Below are 25,279 nucleotides of genomic sequence, written 5' to 3' on the forward strand. Positions count from 1 at the left end.
CACCTTGAGTCCATGGCCTGTGTTCTTATCCACTATGCCAAATGCTTAGCTGGCTGAAACCAGCTTTCCACGAGATTATCTTCCTGCTCTTTTCCCCAGACTTGTTCTTTCTTTCTAGAAAGGTTTGTTGGCTTTGGGCATGGGAGAGAAGGGAAGGCAGGAGAGCGTGGAGGGTAAGGGGAGTGGGAAGAAGAGATTTGGAGGAGAGAGTGGGGAAGTATTGAGGGGTTTCTCTAGACCCATAGAGGGCAGCCGGAGTCGGCTGCTGGAGGTGCGGGGGCGGAGAAAGGGTGGGGACCGGCCCCGCGGGGGGCGATGCGGTAGCTGCAGCAGCGGCCGCAGGAGTTTCCCACAATGCAGCGCGGCGCGCTGTCCCCGGTGCTGATGCTCAGCGCTGCCCCTGAGCCTCCGCCGCGCCCGCCTCCCGCCCTTTCCCCGCCGGGTCCTGGGCCCCGCCATGGGTCGGCTCGGTCCAGTCCTGCCCCAGAGCCGTCGGGGGGTCTGGGTGCAGCGCTCGACAGCAGCCTGCGGGCCGCCGTGGCGTTTAAGGCAGAGGGCCAGCGCTGCTACCGAGAGAAGAAGTTCCGGGAAGCCATCGGCAAGTATCATCGGGCACTGCTGCAGCTGAAGGCAGCGCAAGGGGCCCGCCCTGGAGGCCTTCCCGCCCCCGCCTCCGGGCCCGCCACCAGCCCGGGGCCAGCCCGCCTCAGCGAGGAGCAGCGGCGCCTGGTGGAGAACACGGAGGTGGAATGTTACGACTCTCTCACGGGTACGAGGCCGTCGGGGGGAGAAGAGGGTGCATATGTGACAGGGGTAGGAAGTGAGGGGCACTCGTCAAGTCTTGCGGGGGGTAGCTGGAGGCTTAAAGGGGCCAGGGCTGGCGTCTGTGGTGGGGAGAACTCAGAGCTTGATCAGGGAGAGGGTTTGGGAGTCTAGGGATGGAAGGAGCTGGGATGCAGGAAATGGACTTTGGGCTGTCACCTGCGAACCTCAGGTGAGATAAACTTACCCTGGATAAGCCATTTAAGAACCCAACCCTCACCTCTGAGATCGCCCTTAGTACTCTCCCCTATAGACACCTCCCAGTAAGCACTGGAGAGCCCCCTGTCTGTGTTTTTCGCGCCCTCTAGCGGTGGCGCAGATTTATTCTATCCTGATTGGTCGGAAGCTTGGCGGCCCCGGGTGGCCTGAGCAATCCCTTAGGCAGGGCTCAGCCACGGAAAAGGGTAGGGGGTTCCCTGTAGTCTGAAGGCCAGGCTCCTCGCGGTCAAGTGAGGTCTGAGGGTGTCGACAGATTCTGAGAGCACCGATCCTGGTGCCTCCGCAGCCTGTCTGCTGCAGTCGGAGCTGGTGAACTATGAGCGGGTGCGCGAGTACTGTCTCAAGGTGCTGGAGAAGCAGCAGGGCAACTTCAAGGCTACCTACCGCGCCGGCATTGCCTTCTACCACCTGGGCGACTATGCACGCGCCTTGCGCTACCTGCAGGAGGCCCGCAGCCGGGAGCCCACAGGTGAGGGGCGGGCTGGGAGCAGGGAAAAGGGCTAGGGCGGAGGAAACAAGGCAGGAGGTTCAGCGCAGAGCTGCTTCAGGGAGTGCTGTACCACTCACCTCACGTCCACTCTCCACCCATCTACAACTTACACACCCTCTCATCCAATCCCCTGCCTTTCACTCATGTCCATTCACCTATCATTCCTCTAACATTCATCCAACCACCTCTCATCTGTTCTGCCATTAACCCATCTTGATGCCTCCTGTTCACCTACTCAGCCACTTCCCTAGCCACTCACCCCTAACTCCATTTACCCTCCCCTCAGATTCTTTCATCTACTCACTCACTAATCCATTCACACACCTATTCACTCACTTGTTTCCTGGGAATGCCAGGAAATTGGTGGTGGTGGGGGTTTGGCAGAGCTGGAGGCTTGTCCTTGCCCTGCGGGAGATCACGGGTGTGTGTGTGGTGGGAGGTTGGGGGCGGGCAGACACCCAACTTGGTTCTCTATTAAAAGCCAATGAAGAGGGAACACAACAGGTGCACGATACAGGGTGTGCGAGCAGAGGCAAGATTAGTTTTGCTAAGTGGTTTGATGAGTAACAGGCTTCGTGCAGATGTCACTAGAGGGTGAGAAGTGTGACAGGAGTCTCTGAGCAGATGCAAGCTTGGCAGAGGTGTGACACGCCGTGCTCTGCTTGTTTGGCTGGGGCTTCTGGAAAAGGGCTCTGGCAATACCAGCTGTGCAGGGGAGCCACTGAAGGCTGGGGACAATGAGGTGTGAACCGAGGTGATGCAGTTATCACCTGCTGCCCCAGGACTCCCAGATAATGACCTGCCCAACTCCCCTGCAGACACCAATGTCCTGCGCTACATCCAGCTGACTCAGCTGAAGATGAACCGTTGCAGCCTCCAGCGGGAAGACAGTGGGGCCGGGACCAGGACTCGGGATGTCATTGGCTGAGGCTAACCAGGGGGGACAGTCCCCACCCCACTCCCCACTCACCATGTAACTTCCCCCAACTCGTGTTCACTGGTAAAGCACTTGTCACTGGTGACCATAACCTCTTTGTGTGGTATTCTTATGGGGGCCCTGGAGGGGACATGGGCCTGGGCTCCACCCCTTGGACCTCAGAAATCCAGAGGCCTGTAAGGGAGCATGGGGTGGTGGGGGTGTCCCATCGGGGATGACCTAGGATCAGGGCCTGGGCCACGGAAAGACACACAGCCATGCCTGGTAGGGGGTAGGGGTTACCTTTAATGCTGCATTTTGTGCCGAATCTCCCCATGATGCCCTGTCCCTGAGTATCCCTGCCCACCCTCCCCCCCAACCACAGGGTGGGCACAGGGCCCCCCCCCGGGGTACAAGGGAATAAATTAAGTGCCCTCCCACCCCCCTTCCCCAATAAATAGAGTGAGTATCCTGCCCAGGGCCTCCCCTGCCTTGTGGCATGGTGGGCTGGGGCGGGGCCTGGGGCGCTACATTCATGGCTGCCCAGGCGGGCGGTGGTGGGCAGGCCTCAACGGGAGCCGTGGGCCCCACACAGGGGCACTGTGCAGTCCTGGCTCTGCCCCTCCATGTCCATGTCAAGCAGCGTGGGCTGCATGCTGGGGGGCCCAGGGCTCTCCGGAGTGTCTGGCCTGCTGGGAGGCGAAATGCTGAGTGTCTGGCCAAAGGAGACCAGTTTCCAGGGGTCCAGGCGGGGACGGTTGGCAGCTGGCCGGGGTCTTGGGGCGAAGGTCAGGGTGGTGGGGCGGCCAGGGAACTCGGGGGGCCGTCGGCGGGTGGGGAACAAGGCCTGGGGGTCAGGCAGACGGGGAAAGTCCAGGGGATCCCGAGGGCCTGGTAAGAGAGGATGAAATGAGGTGAGTAGGGTCGGCCAGAGGGTGGTATTTAAAAGCCAGGAGCATGTACATGAAAACTGGAATCTGACTTCTCTTGAAAAAGATCTGGTGATTTTGTTGGGCCCACTTTCCAGCAGGGTTTAGACCTTTACCTAGCCACCCCCCGATTCTCCTAATTGCTCACCCATCTGGGTGCAACTCTGGGCACAATCCTTAATCTTTCAGAGCCCATTTCCTTGTTGCCACTCCAGACAAAGCCCTCATCCCTCACACCTCTTCTCCACTAGGCCAGGTTCACAAAGACCCACAGAGACACGTTAGGCATGCCACCACCTGTGACTGGGGATGACAGCACCTCGCTACATAGGTGACGATAAAATAAAATAATAACAGTAACAGTAAAACAAGTAGCACAGTGCCTGATGGGAGGTACTTAGCTCCTCTCTGTTCTAATCATCTTTGTCATGTTAGTAAACGTACAGAGAAAAGTGCCTGGCACATGGGGGTTAACGCTAGTAATTACTGTTGCCATTAATGTCACCTGCCTGGCCCTTGTAGGCATTAGAATTTGTCACCTCTGCTGCATTCTGTGTCTCAGTTACCCGGTGACCCACAAGGCCTCGCAAAACAGTGGGGGCCACGGGGACCCAGACCCTTCTTCCCCATGCTAAGCCGGAGGAGGCTGCCTTGGCATCCAAGGGGTCATTGCTGGGCTAGGACACTAGTCCTCGGCGGGGACAGGGGAGATGGGCATTTTTCTGTGCCCTGGGCGCGTGGAGCCTCACTCACCAGGGCCAGGGCCCGTGGGCTCGGGTGCCCCCCGCTGCCCCAGCGCGCCGTCCGAGGGCGTCCGGCGGTGACCGCGGCTCACAGCGCGCGCGGCTGTGACGTGAGTGGGCGTGAGCGACTGACGGGGGTCCTTCTTGAAGCTCTCCAGCTCCAGGTCCACCAGGGGGTTGGTGCTGGGCGGGGGCGCAGGTGGGGAGGGCGGCGGGGAGGGCGCGGCCGGCGCGGCCTCGTCGCTGTCGGAGCGCAGCAGCGAACGCGTGGAGTTGCAGTCGGACACGGACGACAGCGACACGAGGGTGGCCGAGGGCGCCAGGCCCGGGCCGGGGGCCGCGTCGTCGCGGCGGCCCGGGGAGCGCCCTGGCGGGCTGAGGCCCCGCGGAAAGCGGCCCCCGCGGGGGAAGAAAAGGCCGTCGAGCCAGCGCCGCTGCTCCTCGCAGTCGGCCGCGCGCGCCTCGGCCACGTCGGCGCCCAGGCCCACAGCGCCCAGCAGCGTGGCGCAGCCCAGCAGCGCGAGCTCGCAGCGCCGCCGGGAGCCGTGCCCGGGCCGGGCTGGCGGCGGGGGCTCCCACGGCGCCCGCTCCCCCGGGGAGGGCTGGGCGGGCAGCGGCACTGTGAGGTAGGACGGGGTGCTGTAGGGAGAGGGGGACACGCTGCCGCCTCCGTCCGCCTCCGAGAACTCCTCTGCAACCGGGAGAGGGCCGTCACTGGACTCGACTCACTGGGCTCCGGGGCTCGCCCCTGGCCCCTCAGCCCCCGGGGACTTGGAGGTACGGGGCTGCCCATAGTGACCCCTCCAACAGCGAAACCACCAAGTCCCACTAAGCATGGTTCTCAAATCTTTCTCCCCCCAAATCCTCCTGCCCTGGGAATGACCCCCAGAGACTGGCTGTCTGGAGCCCAGGAATGCGTCCTGCGGGCTGGCCCAGTGAAATCCCGCTTTCTCCCCACAACCTTGGGGGAATGATCACCCCTCCCTCTCCCTTTGAAAGGGGCCCTCACCCTCTTACCCATCTCATTGAGGCTGGCAAAGCCTGGGGCGATGGGTGTGTGTTTGGGGGATTTGCCCAGGTTGGGGGCACTCGATGACCACTGTTTGCTTCCTTCCCCCAGGGCCTTCAGCCTGCAGAGGGCACCACAGATGAGGCGGGGGTGGGGTCGGGTCATAAGCCTTCTGGCCGCCAAGGGCCTGGGGGAGGGGACAGGACAAGGCTGGGCTCCATGTGGCCAGTACCTCTCCTCTCCTCCAGCCCGCTCCTTCTGCAAGGTGGAGCTGGGCCCCCAGGTCCGGCCCTTCTTCTTGACCCCAACCAGTTCTTCCTTCTTTGGGGGTCCACTGCTGCGGCCCCATGTCCCACTGCCACCACTGCTGCTGCCACTGCTGCTACCGCCACCACCATCCACAGGAGTTACTGGGCCAAGAGAAGCCACTTGGTTACTGGGTCTTGGAGAGTCTGTCCCCGTTGAGCTCCCAGCCTTCCTCTTCCCACAATGGTTCCACCCTCCAGCGGGAAGCCCAGTGGAGCTTGGATTCTAAATTGAGTCCTGACTCTTCCCAGCTCTACCTCCTCCCAGAGCTCCCCACTGCTGCCAGGGCAAGGGCCCAGCCCTGCACTCCTCACAGCCTGACCCTTCAGCTGTCCATTCATTCTCAAATGTTTACAGCACCTACTTTGTGCCAAGCCCCAGGGCAGGTACTGTGAAGACAGAAGTGGTCAAAGCAGACAAAACTCCCTGCCCTGAGGGGATTTACATTTTAGTGGGTAAAGACAGCCGGCCAACAAGAATCACACTAGGTAAGTCCTGTGGGTAGGGAGCTAGAAGGTGGTAAGTGCTGAGGGAAATATGAAGCAAGATGGGGGTTTGGGGAGTGAGGGAAGGCCTCATGTGTGAGGAGAAATTTGAGCAAGAATTTGAAGCAGGTGAGGGAGTGAGTCAAATAGATACAAAGGAGAGGAGCATTTCAGGCAGAGGTAACAGCAGATGCCAAGGCCCTGCAGCTGGACATGCCTGGAGTGTTCACAGAACAGCCAGGAGGCCAACGTGGCTGGTGCTGGAGAGGAAGGTGAGAGATGGCATGGGACACTTGGGTAGAGGGCAATAGTGCTGTGGTGGGACCCCGTGTCTTCCAGTTCCCAGCTTTCACACCTCCATCCTTTGCACAGGCGGTTCCCTTCAATGGAATTCTGTTCCCTTTCAGTCCCTTCTCCTGCCTGCTTGCCCTTCAGGCCTCCAGCTCTGGAGCCATTTATTCGCTAGAGTCAGTTGCTCTCTTGCCTCTGTTCCTGCCACACTCTGAATGTACCCTGCTACTAGTACCACCTGCCACCGTTGGTCATTGTCTTTGCGTCCCCTCAGGAGAATGGCCTGGTACAAAGCAGGTGCTATAGGGGAGTGGTGTGTGGGGTGAGGACAGGGCTGAACAATGTGGCACAAGAAACTAAGGAGTCAGCCAAGTGCCCTTCAACTCATCAGCAAACCCTGACACCCGCATCTCTGCCACGCAGCTGACTGGCCACCTCCCCTCTCCCAGGCCCCTGCCCTGGTTCAGACCCCTCGTCTCACTTGTCTCCCGCCTTTACTCCTGACCTCCTACCATCCCTACTCCTCACAGCAGCCTGAGGGAAAAGGTAGATTTTATCTTATCATTGCCTTGCTCACAGCCCTCCAGAGACTCCCCCATCACATTTAAAATAAGATCCAGACTCCTTATCCTGGCTCTTATGGCCCAGTGTGATCTGGGCCCTGTCAAATCCTTGACCACAGACCTACTGCTCTCCCTCCCTGTGTTCTGCTCCAGCCAAGCCGGCTTTCCTGGCTGACGAACACCATGCTTGTTCCCACCTCTGAGCCTTCGCTTTTGCTGTTCCCTTTGCCAGGGACACTGTTCCTTCAGATCTCCACATATGTCACTTCTTACCATGCGGGTCCCCACTCAAACCTCAGCTTCTCTGACAGGCCTTCCTTGTGATGTTAAAATAGCAATTCTGTTTTATTCCCTTCCCTGATTTCCTTTACAGTGCTTCTCTCTACAGGAAATTATCCTGCCTACCAACTTGTTTACTCGTTTGTTATGTTTCTCCTGATGAGAATGAGGGAGGGGACCCTGCCTGTCTCATCCCCTGATGTTGCTCTGGGTTGGTACAAGGTATGTGCTCAGATAAGTTTGTTCACCGACTGACTGGTCAGGGCTTTGGGAGATACTCACAGCGAATGGCCCTCAGCCGGGGGATAATGCTGGGGCTTGCAGGGGGGCTGGCGCCATCGGATCCTTTCCGCTTGTCCAGGGTTGGAGAGGCCTGGACTGTGATCTTATGTTCGAAGCCTGCAAAGGGAAAGAGGCTTTCCTAAGTACACGGTTCCATGGGTAGCAAAAGAGCGGTTCCCTTTGTAGAAGGACAGAAGGAATATCACCATTTTGCATTCCTTAATGCGGTGGTTCTCCAAGTGTGGTCCCAGACCAGCAGCATCAATGTCTAGTGGAAACTGCTTGGAAATGCAGATTCTTGGGCCCTCCCTGAATCAGGAACTGTGGGGGTGAGGTGCAGCAATCTAACCTGGTGTAACAGTCCCCCAGTTCCCGGGGCTGTACACTCAGGTTTGAGAACTACCGCTCTGAGGATCTAGGCTTGAGTATCCAATACAGTGGCCATTTGCCACATGCGGCAGTTGAGTGCTTCACATGTGGCTTGTGCACAGAGGAACTGGAGGGTTTTACCTTTATTTGTTTAATTGCAGCTAATTAAATTTACCTTTAAAAACGGATACTCGGTTTGGTTACTGGAAACGTTTAAGTGTCTTTGGAACTACTTGGGTAAGTGAATCTGCTTTTTCAACTGTACATTTTATGAAATCTCAATTCAGGTCAAGTATTTTTGATGAAAACTTAGCACCTGGATTGAGATGCACTAGAAATATAAAACATACACTAGATTTCAAAGATTTAGTGTGAAAAAAAGAAGGTAAAAAATCTCATTAACAATTTTGTTCTTGTACTGATTATACGTGAAACCATAACATTTGGGTATATTGGGCTAAATGAAATATATTATTAAAGTTAATTTCACTTATTTCCTGTCCCCCTTCTTTTAATGTGACTACTAGAAAATTTATAATTACACATGTGGCTCGAATTATATTTCTGTTGGCCAGTGCTGTTTGGGGCACTGCTCTGGGGCTTGTAACATCACAAAGGGAGAAACGACCAGCACAATATGCCTTGTGACATTACCTAGAAAGCAGTCTTCAAAAAAAAAATCAAACCTGAACTTGAAACCTATTAAGTCCTGAGATCCAACTGTTAGGTTGGTCCATGTGAAACTTCTGTTTTTGTAGGTCAAAAATGGCCGAACATCAGCAATTTCACATGGTTTGACCTAACACCAATTTATAGGAAATTCAGGGCACAGCGAGATATGTTAAGAGATACTGGGGAGATGCAAGCAGCAAAATCCAGACTGTGAGAAATGCTACAGGATAAATGCAGCAGTTCCTCAAAAAATTATTGGCAAGGAGGGAATAGAGGCAGATTAAAAGATATTAAACAAATAGCTGGGAGACAAAACTACACGGAGAAGTAAGGAAGTGATTGCCCTAAAAGTCAAGACAGGGGTTACTCTTGGGGTGGCAGGGGGATGTGTTTGAGGGGGCATGTGGAGGCATCTGAGGTGGCTATAGGCCCTCTGCTTTTGTGGGAGTGACTCTACTCACTCATTAAGCTGTATAGTTTTTCTGTCATCTTTAAATTTAGCAATAAAAAAGCATGAATGAATGGATGAATGAATAAATAAATAGAAGAGATAACCCCTGGGTTAGGGATGCTCCCAGCAGCCTCTTGGGGGATGCTCAGGGGACGCGGGCGGGTACCGGAGGGGAGGCTGATGTGGCTGCCTCCTTCCCGCAGCTTGAGCAGGCGGCTGCGCTTGAAGTTGCCCTTGCGTTTGCGGACCCTGGGCTTCTCCTGGCTCAGCTGACACATGAGTAGGTGCAGCTCACGCTCCACGATGTCCATCTCGCGCTCGGCCAGCTCCTGCTCCCGCCGTCGCAGCTGCTCCTCCTGGAAGCGCTGCTCCTGTGCTGCCCGCAGCAGCTCCTCCTCGCGGCTGCGGAGCTCCTGGAGAAGAAAGGGGTGGCTTGGGGAGAGGGGCTGAGCTACTCTTCCCCAGGGATGGATCCAGGGCTGCTGGGGCTGGCTGATGCTCTGCGCAGGGGCATCCTGCTGTGGGGCAAGTTCCGGGCACAATCTAACTCACTTCACAGGTCAGGGGACTGTGTTAGACCAAAGAAAGAGGTGGCTTTTCTTTTTATTTTCCCTTTTCAATTTTTAATTTTTTAAGTCTAATTTGGAAAACTTCAAACATCCACAAAAGCAGAGAGAGAAAGTGCACCCCACCCACCTATCATCTGACTTCAACAATTATCTATACTTTGCAAGTCTTTTTTCATGTTATCACCTTCTTTCTCTCCCCTCTCCCTGTCATTTTTGCTGTAGTATTTTAAAGCCAATCCCAGACCTCATGCAATGTCACTTGTAAGTACTTCAGTGCAGGGTACCTTTTTCTTATCAATCTGCAAACAGGAAGCTTTTCTTAATATGCAAAAAAGGGTCCCTTGGCCCTGCATGGACCCAAAGATCCTGGGCTCAGGGGAAGGGACTCTGCCCGGTCTAAAGTATCAGGACTCAGGGATCTTGCTCCATCCCTCCCACATTGCCCCCTCGGTCCAGGGGTTACCTTCTCCTTAGTCCGGAGGTCATCGAACATGTGCTGAATCTCCAGCTTCCAGTCTTCCTGCAGCGAGTGGAAAGACTCCAGTGGCATCTGGAACAGGGCTGACTGTTCGATGACTTCAAGTTGCTTCAAGATGCTGCCAAAATCTGGCCTCCCATGGGGGTCTGGGTCCCAGCATTCTGGGGTGGGAGTGGAAATGTCAGTGGTCACACTCTGGGGCCTCAGCCTGCTCAGTGGAGGAAGGACTTCAAGGGACTGTGGACAAATAGCTCCCATGGAGCTGAGGGGAAGGAATTAAAGCCAAATTCATGGCAGTGTTTCACTTGGTGAAACTCTGAGGAGAGAAACTCAGGGACCTGCTCCCCAAGAGGTGGCAGAATCAAGGATCAGGGAAGACTCCCAGGGCCAGTGAATCCTGACAGGTGGCCCTCAAGAGCTGTGGGTGTGGCCAGAACAAGGGTCTGGAGGCCATGAAGCCAAGCACTGGGGAGACTGTTCATGGTCCAAGGGTTCCAGCCGCTTCTCCCACACTCCCAGGCCCACTGATATCGATGGGTATGAAGGGGTGAGGTCTGGACCTGAGGGCGCCTGCCACCCCAAGCTGAGCCTACCCTCTCCACGGGGCCCTGGCTCACCCTCCAGTAGGCGGGCAAAGGGCTCGGGGCACGTGGAGGGGATGGGCAGCGTCAGCTTGTTCATAGCCACGCCATATGCCACGGCCAAGGCGTCGATTTCACGGTAGGGGACCTCACCCGTCAGCAGCTCCCAGAGCAGTACCCCGAAGCTGCAGGTGGGGGAGAGGTAGGGGTGATGCCACAGCCCACCCCAATCCTCACCTACACCCTAGCCCTGCCTCGAGTCCCATGGTGGGCCTCCCTCCTCCCAACATCCAGCCCTGGCCAGTGAGGCCACAAAAAACTGATTTGATCTCCAGCGGCCTGGTCTCAAATAGATGTGGTGGAGTTGGCTCTCTGATGTCTCTCCGTTGCTCTGCCTCTCTTCCCTCTCCCCTGCCTGAAAACCTTCAGTGGGTTCCCTGTGCCTACTGGCCAAATCCACCCTTCTTATCCCTGATCTTGACCCCTGAAGCTTTGCCTCTAAACACTCTCAGCCCTCATACCAACCCAAGCGTCATCTTGCAGCCACACTGAACAGTTGAACAAAGCCTGTTCTTCCTAACCTCTGGCCTCTGCATATGCTGTTCCCTTTGTCGAGAACACCCTTTCCTTTGTGTAACTGCCCTTTAAGTCACAACTCAGGTGCCCCCTCTGGCAGGAAGGCTTCCTTAATTCCACAGCCTCCAAAGCTGGGTTGGAGGCCTCTCTACTATGTTCCCATAGAACCCTCCACGCTTACCTCTAAAAACAAGTTAACAGTAACATTTACAAAGCACTTATGCCAGGCCAGCACTGCGTTAGGCCTCCCAATAGTCCTGTAAAGCAGATCGCACTGATATGACCCTCATTTTATCCAATGAGCAGGTGCAGGCTCAGAGAGGTTAAGTTGTTTGTTTAAGGTCTCACAGCCCATAAGTGATGAAGCCACGCTTGGACTCAGGTCTGCCAGATGCCCACAACAGCATCCTTAATAGCTGCACGATACCAGAGCATGCATCACTGTACCACAGTCACCTGCATGTCCATCTTCTCCAGTAAACTGTGCTCCTTCTGGATCCTGATCACTGTTTTATGCAGTGCCTAACACGTAAAAGATCTCCGTGTCTCCCCCCACTCATCCCCACACACATTCAGTCAACATATACTTATTAAGCGTCTGCTGTGTGCCAAGCACTGTTCCAGATACTGGAACATATAGACACAACCCCTGCCCTCATGCTGACAGCCTCCACTTCTTTCTCAGTGACAGCACTGGTATATCTGAGCTGGGCAAATGCTACCTGAAATAATTTTCCATCCTCCTTTGCAGCTAAGTATGCCTATATGACAATGGTTCTGGCCAGTGGGATATAGGAGAGTGTGTAGTGTGCAATTGACTTCTAGGAAGTATCCTTAAAGGGGCATTTCTCTTTCCTACTGGTAGGAATGTAGACATAAAAGCTGGAGCTCAAGCAGCCATTTTGGACCATGAAGTGAACTGGGAATGAAGGCCATACAAGGTGGAGGAAAATAACAGTGGCTTGTAACTGGAGGTGGCCAGACACCCCCCTCCCCACCTCTCCCACGTCTCTGGAAACCTGTGGGGATGTTTTGATTGTCACAATGACTGAAGAGTGCTATCTACACTTGGTGGCTTGGAACCATGGATACAGAGCATTCTGAAAAGTACAGGACAGTACCTCACTAGGTACACACAAGGAAGAATTATCCTGCCCAATGTCAATGACACCCCTGTTAAAAATCCTAACATAGGACCCTGAATCCCTAACACTGGGGGCACCATTTCAGTCCTGGGCTTTACATGAGCACAAAAATATCAGCCTTTGGGGGGGGGGTTTCTTGTTCTTTGCCACTAAAATATGGTTTCCATAAATGTTAGGACCATAAATGAACAGCTGATGTGAAACCAGCCTAAACTCTCCCCAAAAGGGCTGCGCTGCTCTAGTTGGGACCTCCTGCCTGATCTATCTGCCCCAATACCATGACTGTGCAGCCTGGTCCATCTGGAGCCTCAGCTGGGGATTGATCTGGGTTTGGCTTCCCCCCAGTAGAAGGCTGAGTTTCTGCTGCCACCAGATCTCGCAGGTGATGAAAAGCCTCCTCATTGGCCTCCTGCCCCAACTCCTGCCCCCTACAACCTATCAGTGGAGGGAGACTTTGCGATGCTAAATCAGAACATGTCATTCACAAACACCCCTAATGGTTTTCCAACACACTTAGAATAAACCTGGAGTCTGGTCCCTCGTCTGCAGGGTCCTCTGGCTCTCTCTCCCATGTCATTTCCTACTATGTCCTTCCCTGCCTGCTCCACTCCAGCCACGCAGGTCTCGTGGCTGTTTCTGGAACACACCAAGCTCGTTCTCACCTCAGTCTCTCCTTTGTGGAAGCTGTACCCTCTGCCTGGGAAACTTTCCCCCACCAAACTTTGCATGGCTGGCTCCTTCTTGTCATCCAGAACTCAGCTCAAGTATCACTTCTCAGAAAAGCCTTCTCCGAGGTCACCACCAGCCCTCAAGAGTGCTTTTCGATCAACCCCTTAGTTTGTAAGACCATCTAATACTTTTTCTGATGAATTAACTTATTATCTGTTAAAAATTATTTTACAATTTTCTTAATTTAAAAACAGCCCTTTCAGCTTCTTGTGCATGATGTATGTTTATATGTATCATCCTTGTGGGCAGGAAATGAGTCTGTTTTTATATACTGCTGTATCCCTACCTCCCAGCACAGTTGGATGAATGAATGAATGAATGAATGAATGGTTGCCTCCAAAGATCTCAATCTCTTGTTTGATGAGGGGGGCAGCATACTTGATGGTGTTTGAGGGGCCTTGGGTGCTGCCAGCCTATCTTTATAATCTTTGGAATTTTAAACTGTAATCCAAGTCCTCCTCAGCTCACTTCTGCTAGCAGAGGGGACACCTGCTTTGGTGCCGGGCTGACGGTCTGACCTACTGGGCAGGCCTCTTTGCCAGGCCAGATTCCAGCTTCAGCCAGTGACTGTCCCTCCCACTCTGCCCTCTCCCCCTTCCTCCCGCCTCCATTTCCAGGAGGCCTCCCCGGTCCCACTGTCAGCACCTCCAGACGTCACTGCTTTTGGAGAAGAGGGAGAGACGGATAACCTCCGGAGCCATCCAGGCGTAAGTCCCTGCGGCGCTCATTTTGGTGGTCTTGTGCCACTCGCGGGCGAGGCCGAAGTCCGTGATCTTGAGCACCGTGTCTGCGAGGTTGTGGTTCTCGATGGCCTCCAGGATGAGGACTGTAGGGGAGGAAGAAAGGTGGGTCACCCTGGCCTGCGGGGCTGCAGACTCGCGTGTCCTGCCCCCGCCTAAGTGGGAAGCTCCTCCTTGTTCTTCCCCTGCTGCCTTGGGTGGCCCCCCTCTACCAGCTCCTTTCCAGGCCTCAAATACCATGAACCCTTCCACGCTGGTCTCATCCCTGCCCCAGGCTTCAGTGAACTTCTCCTGGATTCCTTGTCCTCCTGACTCTAACCTGGGCTCTAGGGAGCTCAGTGAAAGGTCAAGTGAAAGGCCAAGGCCTTGGTTCTCCTTGGTCCTGGCCTTGAATTCCCAACCACCCCAGAAGTGGCAACTACCAACCATGAGCAGAAGGGGATGGTCTTCCTTTTTGTCACCTGCTGTGGGGATAGCTGGATTCACAGCCCCCAATTCTCCTCCTTTCTGTGTCATATTCTTTGCCACGTGACTTCAAAATTCTTTCCATGAAAGATGCAGAGTGTATCTCCCTTTCCTTTACTCTGGGTTGGCCATGTGACTGGCTTTGCTGATAAAATGAGGCAGAAGTGACAAGAGTGCCAGTTCCAAGTCTAGGCCTTAAGAGGCCTCTCAAGCAACCCATTTAATTGACTAGCAAACTAAGGCTCAGAGTCACTTGGCCAAGATCACACAGCTAAGAAAGTGGTGGGGCAAAGACCCAAACTAGATCTGTCATCAGAGCCCAATCTCTTAACTGCTATGATATTCTACTACCTTCTGTCAAACAGAGGCCCCAAAGTGTACAGTGTCCTGCCTGGGTTTGAATCCCAGCTCTGCCACTTATAAGCTGCATAACTTTACACAATTTACTTTAACACTAAGATTTCTCTTCTGTTTAATGGAGACGATAATGGCATCTACCTTATAGGGTTGGAGATAAGATTTCTTGGCTGAAGCAATAGTAGGCCCTCTAAAAGCATTAGCTATTATTATCAGTGTGTGATATCATCAGAATTGTTCCTTATTTCTCCACCTTTGCGTTTGACCATGCCTGGCTATCTCTCCAGTCAGAATAACAATGAGGCAGTTATTCGTCATGCCCATTTGGCAGATGAAGAAACTGAGTGTTAGAGAGCTCAGACCATGGCCCAAGGTAACACAGTTGGTAATCCTGTCTCTTTTTAAAATCCCAACTCAAATGCTCCCTCCTCCTGGAAGCCTCCTGAGCCTCTAGCATGTGACTCCACCTCCTAGAAGTCCTCCCTCTCTGGGTCCTTACCTCTCCTGTTTGTGGAGTGACCCTGTGACAGAGGGAACACCCCATGGTCTTATACTTTATTTCTGTATCTCCTAGGCTGGTCCTAAATCAATTGACTTAAAAATATGTATATCTGATTATGTCACCCCAAGATCTTCTAATGGCTTCCACTACATTGAATAAAATACCCAGAGTCTTCACCATGGCCCCCGAGGTTAACATGATCTGGCCCGTCTACTTTTCTGCCCTGTCTCTTCCACCTCTGCCTCACTCCAGCTCTTCCAACACCTCTGGTCTCCTTGCTGCTCCTCTAACAATTCATCCTCACCTCAGGGCCTGTGCCCTGCCCAGATCTCTGTAAGGCGGGTCTTCTGGGTTGAGGTCTCTGCTCAAATATTGCTTTCCCTGACCATCTGATCTAAAGAGCTCCCTCTGCCCCATCCTTAATCTGCTTTATTTCCTTCAGAGCCCCTGAAGCTCTTTGAAATTTTATCTATTTAAATATTAACCATCTATTTCTGTTCACTGGAATATAATTTCCATAAGGCGGGGGAATCTTGCCTTGTTCACATCTGTAATCCCAGAACCCAGGACAGTGCCTAGAACGCCTAATTCCACTTCAGAGTTATTGGTTGAATGAATCAATGAATGAATGACATCAGTGAGGTGCTCCTTAGGGGAGACCTTGATTCCTCTGTCTCAGGCATGGAGCAGTTTCCCTGCCTGAGCAGGAAGCCCCGGCTAAGAGCCCCACTGACCTTTTGTCTAAGTGACACTGGCTACAGAAAAATTTGGGGGTGTGGGAGCATGTCCTGATATCCCACCTGCAGGCTGTGAATCAGCAGGGGTGAGGAAGGGCCAAGAAGGGATCCCAACCTTCAAGAGGAGTATGTCGGCAGTCCTGCCTCCATTTTCCCAGCATTTCAGGGGAGTTAGAATATGATGAACATCAATGAAAGTGGGGACCATCTGTGTCTGTCTTGTTCAATTCCCCATCCTTGGCACAGGGCTTGGCCCACCCAGGACACCTGGCAGCTCTCTGTTGAGTGTACGAATGCCAGGCCTGAGAGGTAAGGAAGAAACAGCCCCTCTGTTCTAGGGGCTTCTGGTTGTTGGTGGTGGGGAAAAGCAACTAACGTGGACACAGTGGGATGGAGTCAAACAAATTTCAAGACATGGAATTGACAGAAATCAGAAATAGAGGAGATGTGAGGGTTGAGGGCAAAAAGGAAACCCTCACATTTCATGTGAAGGCAGGGAACATGCTGGCTTTTCTTGCTTAGGATATGATCTGGCCCAGTAAATGCCAAATGAAAGAATGAACAAATAAATGAAGAAGTGAAAGGACGTGAGACAGGGCAGAGGAAGGACGGGAGAGCCAGGAAGATAGGATTTTTTCCCTGCTGTATCCTAAGGGTCAGGACAGGGTCTGGAACACAACAGGTGCTCGGGAAATATCTGGAAAAATGAATGAAATTCCTAGATTGTGAGCGCCATAAGGGCAGAAACCATGGCTGTTTTGGTCTCTGCTGGGCTTCTACTTGATAGGTGCTCAATTAATATTTGTTGACATCATGAGGAACCTTGCCTTCCATCTGGCCCCAGTCCACATTCAACCAACCAATCAACTTTGGAGAGTCTATGATAGGTCAGGCAGCCTGGAATCTTTTACATAAGCCACACCCCTTCCCCTCCTCCCTCATCTGTCCCAGTTTGTCTTGGTGAGCTGGGGTAGAGGCTAGAAGTACTCCAGAAGTGGTTCTCAACTGGGGGCTATTTTGCCGTCCAGAGGATATCTGGCAAAGTATGGAGACATTTTTGGTTGCGATAGTTGGGGATGGGAAGGTGGGGAATGTTAATGGCTTCTAGTGGGTAGAGGCCAAGGATGCTACTAAATAACTTACATCACACGGGGCAGCCCCCTGCAGTCATCTGGCCCCAAATGGCAACAGTGCTGAGGTTGAGAGACCCTGGCTACAGGCCAGGTTCTGTATCTGCCTGGTGGACTCTGGAAGCGCGGTTGGACAGTAAGCACCATGAAGCCAGGCACCGCATCTGTCCTGCTCACAGCAGGGAACACAAGGCTTGTCACAGAGTCCATGGATACATATTTACTGAGCTACTGTGACTGTAGCCTAGGAGGCAGGTATTCCTTCAACCTTTCTGGGCCTCCTTTTCCTCCCTTAATCAGGCAAGGACTGCCTCACCTGGCCCTAAAGGTATACTGCTGCCCCTTCTTGCCCCAGGAAGTGTCTTCTGGTGTCCCCATTTCCCGCCACCTAGGCTTAGCCTCACAAGGTTCTATGGTAGCAAGTATTTGGGGGAGGACACCACTTACTGTTGATGGACTTGAGGTCCCGGTGGATGATGGGCACAGGGGCATCATTGTGTAGGTAGTTCATGCCCCGGGCCACCTGCACAGCCCAGTTGACCAGGACGTGAGGGGGCACCCGGCGCCCTGCCAGCACCCTGCTCAGTGCGCCCCCCCTGGCATATTCCATCACCAGGCAGAGGTGTGGGGGGCTGAGGCAGGCGCCCCTGAGGGCAATGATGTTGGGGTGCTGCAGGGCTCCGAAGAGCCGGGCCTCCTGGCGCACCTGCTCTGCTGTCACTGCCGGGTCCCTTTCAGGGTCCAGCCGGGCGGCCTTGACTGCCACCTCCTCGCCGCGCCACAGGGCCCGATAGACCTTGCCAAAGCCCCCTACACCGATGATCTCCTCTAGCTGCAGCTCGTGGAAGGGGATCTCCTGGGGCAGCTGGAGGCCAGCGGGGGCGGCGGGGGTGCCGGGGGCCACGTAGTTGCTGGGGAAGACGCCCACACGGCCGCTGGGTAGCTGCCCGGTCCACCAGCCCTCGTCGCCCGACACGGCACAGTCCTGGGAAAGCACCTGGACGCGGTCGCCCCTCCGCAGGGTCAGCTCCTCGTCGCCCGCTGCCTCGTAGTCGAAGACCGCGGTCCAGACGGGCCCCCCGGGGGTCGTGCCCCACTCCTTGGCCACCGCCCCCTCCTCCTCCTCCATGGGGGAGGGGCCGGGGGCTGCGGGAGGCCGCTTCACACAGGCTGCCCGCGGGATGCAGAGGCCGGGTCTCGGCGGCCAGGATGGGGCGCAGTCCCTGCGGGTGCTAGGGAGCTCCTGGAGGCCATGGTTGGGAGGCCCTCCGCAGGAGCAAGAAAAAGCCTCTTTAAAAGGGCAGGGTCGTCCCCTCTGATTCAGCTGTCCCAGCAGGGCGGGGTGGGGGTAGGGCGGGGGTTTCACCTGTCCCCCCTATACGTCAGCGCGCTTAGAAGGCCTGGCGGTGCGGCTGCCGAATTCCTGCCAGGGCCCGCCGGTGGGGGACGAGGGCGAGGGAAGCAGGCAGCCCCCTTCCCCGCGCCTCTCACCCCGCGCAGCTCCACCGGCGGCCCCCGGCTCCGCATCCCGGGCCACGACTGCCGGGCGGGGCGGGGCTGGCGGGTCCCGGGGGGCGCCCGCCCCAGGACGGGGTGACGCGCCCCTCGGCCTCCTCAAGCGCGGGGCGGCCGGGTGGCCCCCATCCTCAGCACCGGTCTCCCCTTCAGCCCCAGCCCCTGCCCCCGCCCGCGCCGCTTCCCGGGGCCGCTGGCGGTGCCTGAGTGACGTGCTCGCTGCCGCCGCGCCGCTGTGCCACCTGGGAGTTGTAGTCTCTGGCAGCGCGGCCTCGAGGTCCTTGCCCACTCCCTCAGCTTCCAGAACCTGGCCTCGGGCCAAAGTGAGGGCTGCACGGGGCCGAAGGAATCCTCCCGGCGAGATACGCCTGGCCTCGGGCCCTCCCTGGGACGCGGTGGGCTGGACGCCTGGAAGAGGAAAGGAGAGGGCCCAGCGCTCCTCAGACCCTGCGGGGGCCGCTGCCCAAGGTGGGGTTGATGGCGACTGACGCGCTTCGAAAAGCGAAAAACAGGAGCTTCGTGAATGGTGGTTACTGCCCCGAACCTCTAACGCGGCCGGGAAGAGGTCCCCGCGGCTGGACTGCCCCTCGGGGCCCCGACCGGGGTGCACGCCGGGAAGTGTAGTCCGTTCTCCGACTCGCGCTTGTGGGAGGCAGCCCCCAAACCGCGGGCACGGGCTCCAGCAGGCTGGGGGGTCGGGCTGACGGTAAGGCCTCTAAGGGGAAAACGGGGCTGGGAGGATGTGTGTGGTGTCCCTAGGGAAATCACAGCCACGTCTGCTTTCCCCACCAGCTCTGGGTTCCTCTGCCTCCTCAGTCAGAACTCTAGAATCCCCCGCCTTCCGTAGTGGAAACTTCAAATTTATTAACAGGGGCTTAACGTGCATCTTATGCTAAGTGCTTTGCACACATGGTATCATTAAATCCTCGCTAAGTCCCCATTTTACAGATGACGCATAGAGAAGTAGTTACTTGTCCAAGGTCACAATTATAAATGGCACAACAAGAATCAAAGGTAGATTTTAAAGTTACAAACCGCCACCACGACAACCATGATTTTTACAACACTGCCTTCCCATTTAAAGAAAGGAAACTGAACCCTGCAGAGGTTCGGCCTTGCTCGTGATCTTTAAGCTTGTAAGCCGCAAAATTCTGGGTCTTTTCACCTAGCCTCTCCTGAGTGGCCTGGGGGTCTGGTTCGAGGAGAGAAGAGGGGAACCACCATGGGCTCCGGTGCCCAAACTCCAGACACTTGCCGCACGATCTCCTGAGAAGTTGTTCCACACTCGGAGGGAAGTGGGTACCTGCTCTCCTGGCTACTTGTGAGGGAAACTAAGGGTCTGTCAAGAATGCTTGTTGAACGAGAAGCCCCATTTTATTCTAAGTACAGGCGCTTCTGCTGTAACCCGATACATGCTTTCCTGAAAAACCTGGAGTTGTGCAAGACAGTGCACTCAAAATAAAAGGCTTTATTTTATGGGAAAAATAGAATTAGGACGGATTGTTCAAGAAGTATGCAACTGTATAATCAGAGTGCTACAAAGCCAATAACGATTCTAATAGAAATACTAGACATTTAGATTTCCACCGGCATTTGAGCTTGGCGGTAACTTCAGTGCCTTCTTTGCAATCGTAAAGGCTGGGGCTTGTGCTTCTTCCTTGGAGATGATGGTCTGGAAATATTAACTTCTGATGGAGACCATTTGTTTCAAAATTAAAATTCGGATCCAAGGTGTAGTCTTCTTCACTAATCTGTTATTTTGAGAAAATATCGTTGCAGTTTCTTCATCAGAGTTCACATCTTTGCTACATACCATACCATTGTAGCAAGCGTTACGGTCTTTGAAATCACTAAACTATCCGCTGTGGATCTAAAGGAATGCATTTCTGTAGGGTTGCAGCTTTTCCTCTTAAGATCTTTTATTACTAAGGCTTCCTCTTTAACTGTGAGAAATCTTGCCCCAGATTGCTTCAAAACATTCCCTTCCTAGAGAAAATTGCATATTAACCAGTATGATTGTGCTTTGCTGATATCATTACTGTTTACCAATTGCTTATGGGGTGATGCAAGTCAAAGACACAGGAGAGCGGTAGAACAGGTGGTCTCCAAGCTGGTGCCTAGACTTGGGTGAGGAAAGGGATCTGACTTGGTTCTAAACCTGGTGGGCTCTGCAGTGGAAATGGGGAGTGGGATGGCATTTGTCAAATCCATAAAAAATCCTTTGGATTTTGATTGGAATTGTAATGAATAATTAATTTGGAGAGACTATGACTTTGTAATATTGAGTCTTTTATTCTTGGACTTTGGTATAATTTTGTCCTGGGGTATCTTGTACCTGCTTTCTTTGGTCCGTTCACTGGAACTTTACTGTTTTTACTTATTTACTTATGGCTGGGATTTTATTATTTTTTTTCCTAATCAGTTACTGCTGTTGGGGTTATAATGCTGATCTTGGATCTGGCTAACTTGTTGAACTTACTCTTACTTGTTCTAGAATAGCTTGACAGATAATTCTCCACACTGTTCTAGCTAGATGACATCGTTGTTGGAAAAAAAAAAAAAGCCTTTAGTTTTTTTTAGTTTAGTTTTTCCAATCTTTATAACTCATTTCTCACCCCTTCCCCTTTGGCTAAGAGTTCCAGTACAATGTTGAATGATAGTGGTGATAATGGACAATCGTTGTCTTGTTCTAGACTTTTTAAAGGAATTCCCCTAAGGTTTTCATCATTAAGTGTGATGTTTTCAGTAGTTCTTGTGGAAGTCCTTTATCAAACTTTAGTCCTAATTTGCTAAGATTTTTTTAAATTAGAGGTTGACTTTTATCAGATGCTTTTTTATGCATTTATTGATGTAATCAGATGACTTTTCTGCCTTAATCTGTTAATGCTGAACCATCCTTCTCTCTTTCACTATTGCTGGATTTGATTTAATAATATTTTATTTAGGGTTGCTGTGCGTTTGTTTTTATGAATGGAATTGGCTTGTGGTTTTATTTCTTGTGCTTTCCTTGCCTGGTTTTGACATAAGGGGAATGCTCGCCCTGTTCTATGATTTGGGGGAACCACCTACCTTTTCCTGTAATCTGGAATGGTTTGTGATATATTGGAGTTATCTGTTCTTTGAACATCTGGTAAAATTTGGCTGTAAGATCATCCATGCTTGGTGCCTTTTTGGTAGGTCTTTGACTACAATTTCATCCTCTTCTGTGGATATTGGTTTATTCAGATTTATTACTTTCTCCTGGAATAAATTTTTGTAATTTATGTTTACCTAAAGCATATCTATTTCATCTAGGATTTCAGATTCATTAGCATAAGTTTCTGCACATTACTTCTTATGAATCTTTTGGGTCCAGAGTTATATTTCTTTTGGCTTTTCTGATATTTATTTGTTCATTCCCTTATTTTTCTGGATCAAACTTGCCAAAAATTTTATAGTTTTATTAGTCTTTTAAAAGCTCTCAGCTTTTTGTTTTACTGATAATCTCTCCTACTTTTTTGGGGAGGGGATTTATTTTATTTAATTAGTTTCTGCCTTAATTGTTGACTTCATTTTTTTTCCATGTTAGTGTTTATTTTATTATGTATACCCCTGGTTTTGATATGCAGTGCTTTCATTGTCATTCAGTTCCAAAAAACCATAATTTTGGGGGAGGAGGGTATAGCTCAGTGGTAGAGTGCATGCTTAGCTTGCACAAGGTCCTGTGTTCAATCCCTGTTACCTCCACTAAAAATAATTTTAAAATAAACCTAATTTTCTCCCCCCTCAAAAATATAAAAGTAAAAAAAAAAAAACCTCATAATTTCACTCCCCCTTTACTCCCAAATTATTTAGAAATTCAGTTTTCAATATCTAGGTATGTGGATTTTTCCTGGGTCATCTTTTAGTGATTGATTTCTAATTTTATTTGGCGAATGTATTCTGAATGATGTAACTTCTTAGAAATTTGTTGAGATTTCCTTTTTGAGTTAGTATGCTGTATTTTTTGTTTTGTTTTGGAAGTGTTCTGTATGTACTTTTAAAGAATGTACATTCTAGTTATTGGGATCAGAGATTTGACTATACAAGTTTATTAATGATCTAGTTTTTAACTATTATATTCTTACTCTTTTTTTCCTGTTTGATCTATTGGCTTCTGTGAGGTGTAATAAAATCTCCCATTATGAGTGAGGTTATGTTCATTTCTCCTTTCAGCTGTATCAGTTTTTGCTTTGTATACTTTGAAGTTATGCTGTTAGGTGCACAAGGGTTTGTGATATTAGTATGACATCAGTGAATTATTCCTTTTGTCAGTATGAAATATCCTTTGTTGTCCTTCCTAATGATTTTTGCTTTTAATGTGTCTTTTTTCTTAACATTTCCTTGGCACTTCTTTTCCCATTCATTCATTCATTCTTCTTTTTTTTGTTGTTGTTTTTCTGAGAGCTAATTGTTACCATACTGTTTCATTTCTGACACAGTTATCAATAGTTTGTGTAAAGCTATTCTATTCTGTTATTTTTTCTCCATATCCCCATTCCCACCTGCATTTCTTCCTCCACCTCAAAGACACACTTTCTAATTTGTGTTTAATTTATGATTCTTGGATATGTCTATATTTGTAAAAGATGTATAGTGCTTTATATATATATTTTTTTAATTTACAAAAATTGTAGTGAGTAAATTTCTGCTTTTACATTTTTTGTTCAGTATTGTTTCAAGAGCATGCCATGTTGGTATTTGTACATGCAGTTCATTGCTTCTGTTTGCTTCATAGCACTCCAGTTTATTCGCCATCCTTAATTACTCACCTATTAATGAAGAAGACCTACATTGCCTTGAATTCTTTGCTACTCACACAATATTTCAATCAACAATCTTGTACTTGGATCCTTTGGAACTTGTGTGAGAGTTTCTCTGGATTACATATCAAGATTGGGGTTACTGGATCATAGGATATACATATGGAATTATGCCAGCCAAAGGTTCATGATAGTTCCAAATTCCACATATCTCACTAATACTAGTTTCCCTCTAATTTTGACTCTCTGGTGGATTAAAAATATGTTGTAATTTTCTAACTGATTATGAAGGAGGTTGAGTGTCTCTTCAGACTTCTTAGCCACTTAGATTTCCTTTTATGTTAATCGCCTATTCATATCTTTTGCCCACTTTTTTATACTGGGATTCCTATTCTCAAATATTTGCAGTATTTTGTTGTATATTCTATATATTAATCACAATTTTTGGAAGCTGAAAATATCTTCTCTCAGTTTGTCACTCATTGGTTAATTTTTTCAATCATGTCTTCATTTGGAAGAAATCTTTAATCTTATTATAGTCAAATTCATCTCATTTTCACTATATGGTTTGCATTTTCTTGGTTTAAGCATCTTTATTCACTCCAACATCATAAAGATATTCTGCATTTTTCTACTAGCTATTCTGGATTGAATTGTATTCTCCCCAAAAGATATGTTGAAATCCTAACCTCTCGTACTCCAGAATGCACTCTTATTTGGAAATAGAGTAGTTGCAGATGTAATTAATTAAATTAAGATGAAGTCATACTGGCGGGGGGAGGGTATAGCTCAAGTGGTAGAGTGCATGCTTAGCACTAGTCCCTGGGTTCAATCCCCAGTAGCTCCGCTAAAATAAATAAACAAATCTAGTCCCCCCACAAAGATGAGGTCATACTGGAGGAGGGTGAACCCTAATCCAATATGACTGATGTCCTTATAAGAAGACAGCGATTTGAAGACAGACACACAGAGGGAGAACGCCATGTGATGAGAATGGCTGAGGTTGGAGTTATGCAGCTGCAAATGGAGAAACTCCAAAGATTGACAAGAAATCACCAAAAGCTAAGAAGAGGCAAGGAAGGATTCCCCTGAAGGTTTCAGAGGGAGCATGGCCCCACTGACACCTTGATTTTGGACTTCTAGCCTCCGGAACTGTGAGACAATATGTTTCTGTTGTTTTAAGCCACTCGGTTTATGGTACTTTGTTCTGGCAGCCCTATGAAATGAGTATACTGTCTTTGTAAGATGTATCTGTCATATTTAGGTCTCTAATCCATTTATTTGACTTCTGTATTATGGTGAGAGGTAGGGAACCAACCTTTCTTTTCTCCTGATAAGGAGCCAGCTTCCCAATACTTTTCTTTAACAATCCATCTCTTCCCTTCTGATTGGGATGCTAATTCTGAAATATCTTAAGGTCTTTTATGTATACGTGTCTCTTTCTTTCCTCTCTGTTCTGTTCCTTTGATTAGTTTGTCTGCTCACGTGCCAGTCCACCTTTGTTTTCTTTACTCTGGCTTTTTGGTATATTTTATCTGATACAGAAAATTCTTTTTTCCCTCTCTCTCTCTCTCTTTCTTTTCTTTCTTTCTTTCTTTCTTTTTTTTTTTTTTTTTGCCATTCTTGTCTATTTGTGAGTCTTGATTCTCCCACATGTACTTTTGAATACATTTATTGTGTTTCTAAAAAAAAAACTTTCTGGAATTTGGGCTTGCATTGAATTTACACCTTGATTTAGGTAGCAGAAGCATCTTAATAATATTAAATTGTTGCATTCATGAACATGGTTCATCTCCCCATTTGTTAGATTACTTTTATGTCCTATAGTAACATTAAATTTTTTTTCTTCAAAAACAGCTTTGTGGATTGACAGGTGAATTCCTAGATTGATGGATCGATCAATTGATCAATCGATTGATTATTTATTTATTTATTTATTTATTTATTTATTTATTTATTTATCCATCCTAGATTACTTTTAAACTTTTGTTACCATTATGAATGGAACCTTATTTTTTGTTAGGGTTTCTAGTTGTTTACTATTATGTAGAGAAATGCTGTTCATTTTTCCAATTTGATATTTCATGTGGCCAATTTGCTGACTCTCATTAGTTTTAATGGTTTGGAGTTTCTGTATGGAATACCAGA

At 50.6% G+C, this 25,279-nt stretch overlaps 2 protein-coding genes across 2 annotated transcripts; one reads left to right on the forward strand and one right to left on the reverse strand.

The window, feature by feature from the left end:
* The first annotated feature begins 346 nt into the window (after positions 1 to 346).
* Positions 347 to 2,559, forward strand: TTC9B (tetratricopeptide repeat domain 9B). Its single transcript, XM_006177931.3, has 3 exons — positions 347 to 769; positions 1,328 to 1,510; positions 2,350 to 2,559. The coding sequence occupies exons 1-3, from the start codon at positions 355 to 357 to the stop codon at positions 2,457 to 2,459; spliced, it is 708 nt and encodes a 235-aa protein (XP_006177993.1). The 5' UTR covers positions 347 to 354; the 3' UTR covers positions 2,460 to 2,559.
* Positions 2,560 to 2,839: 280 nt separating this feature from the next.
* On the reverse strand, positions 2,840 to 17,996 carry MAP3K10 (mitogen-activated protein kinase kinase kinase 10). Its single transcript, XM_032486035.1, has 10 exons — positions 17,283 to 17,996; positions 13,550 to 13,730; positions 10,491 to 10,639; positions 9,859 to 10,034; positions 8,993 to 9,239; positions 7,335 to 7,451; positions 5,361 to 5,538; positions 5,137 to 5,249; positions 4,130 to 4,810; positions 2,840 to 3,338 (listed from the first exon to the last, which is right to left on the reverse strand). The coding sequence occupies exons 1-10, from the start codon at positions 17,962 to 17,964 to the stop codon at positions 3,016 to 3,018; spliced, it is 2,847 nt and encodes a 948-aa protein (XP_032341926.1). The 5' UTR covers positions 17,965 to 17,996; the 3' UTR covers positions 2,840 to 3,015.
* Positions 17,997 to 25,279: the final 7,283 nt, after the last annotated feature.

The sequence above is a fragment of the Camelus ferus genome, chromosome 9 (assembly GCF_009834535.1).
Source record: "Camelus ferus isolate YT-003-E chromosome 9, BCGSAC_Cfer_1.0, whole genome shotgun sequence".
Classification (NCBI taxonomy): domain Eukaryota; kingdom Metazoa; phylum Chordata; class Mammalia; order Artiodactyla; family Camelidae; genus Camelus; species Camelus ferus.

Excerpts from the sequence above, each read along its gene's own strand:
- TTC9B (XM_006177931.3), top strand. The coding sequence starts at position 355 with ATGCAGCGCGGCGCGCTGTCCCCGGTGCTGATGCTCAGCGCTGCCCCT. Across the intron at positions 770-1,327 it reads ATGTTACGACTCTCTCACGG|CCTGTCTGCTGCAGTCGGAG; the intron begins GTACGAGGCCGT and ends GTGCCTCCGCAG. Across the intron at positions 1,511-2,349 it reads CCGCAGCCGGGAGCCCACAG|ACACCAATGTCCTGCGCTAC; the intron begins GTGAGGGGCGGG and ends ACTCCCCTGCAG.
- MAP3K10 (XM_032486035.1), bottom strand. The coding sequence starts at position 17,964 with ATGGAGGAGGAGGAGGGGGCGGTGGCCAAGGAGTGGGGCACGACCCCC. Across the intron at positions 13,731-17,282 it reads GGACCTCAAGTCCATCAACA|TCCTCATCCTGGAGGCCATC; the intron begins GTAAGTGGTGTC and ends CCTCCCCTACAG. Across the intron at positions 10,640-13,549 it reads AAAAGCAGTGACGTCTGGAG|CTTCGGGGTACTGCTCTGGG; the intron begins GTGCTGACAGTG and ends CCCCACCTGCAG.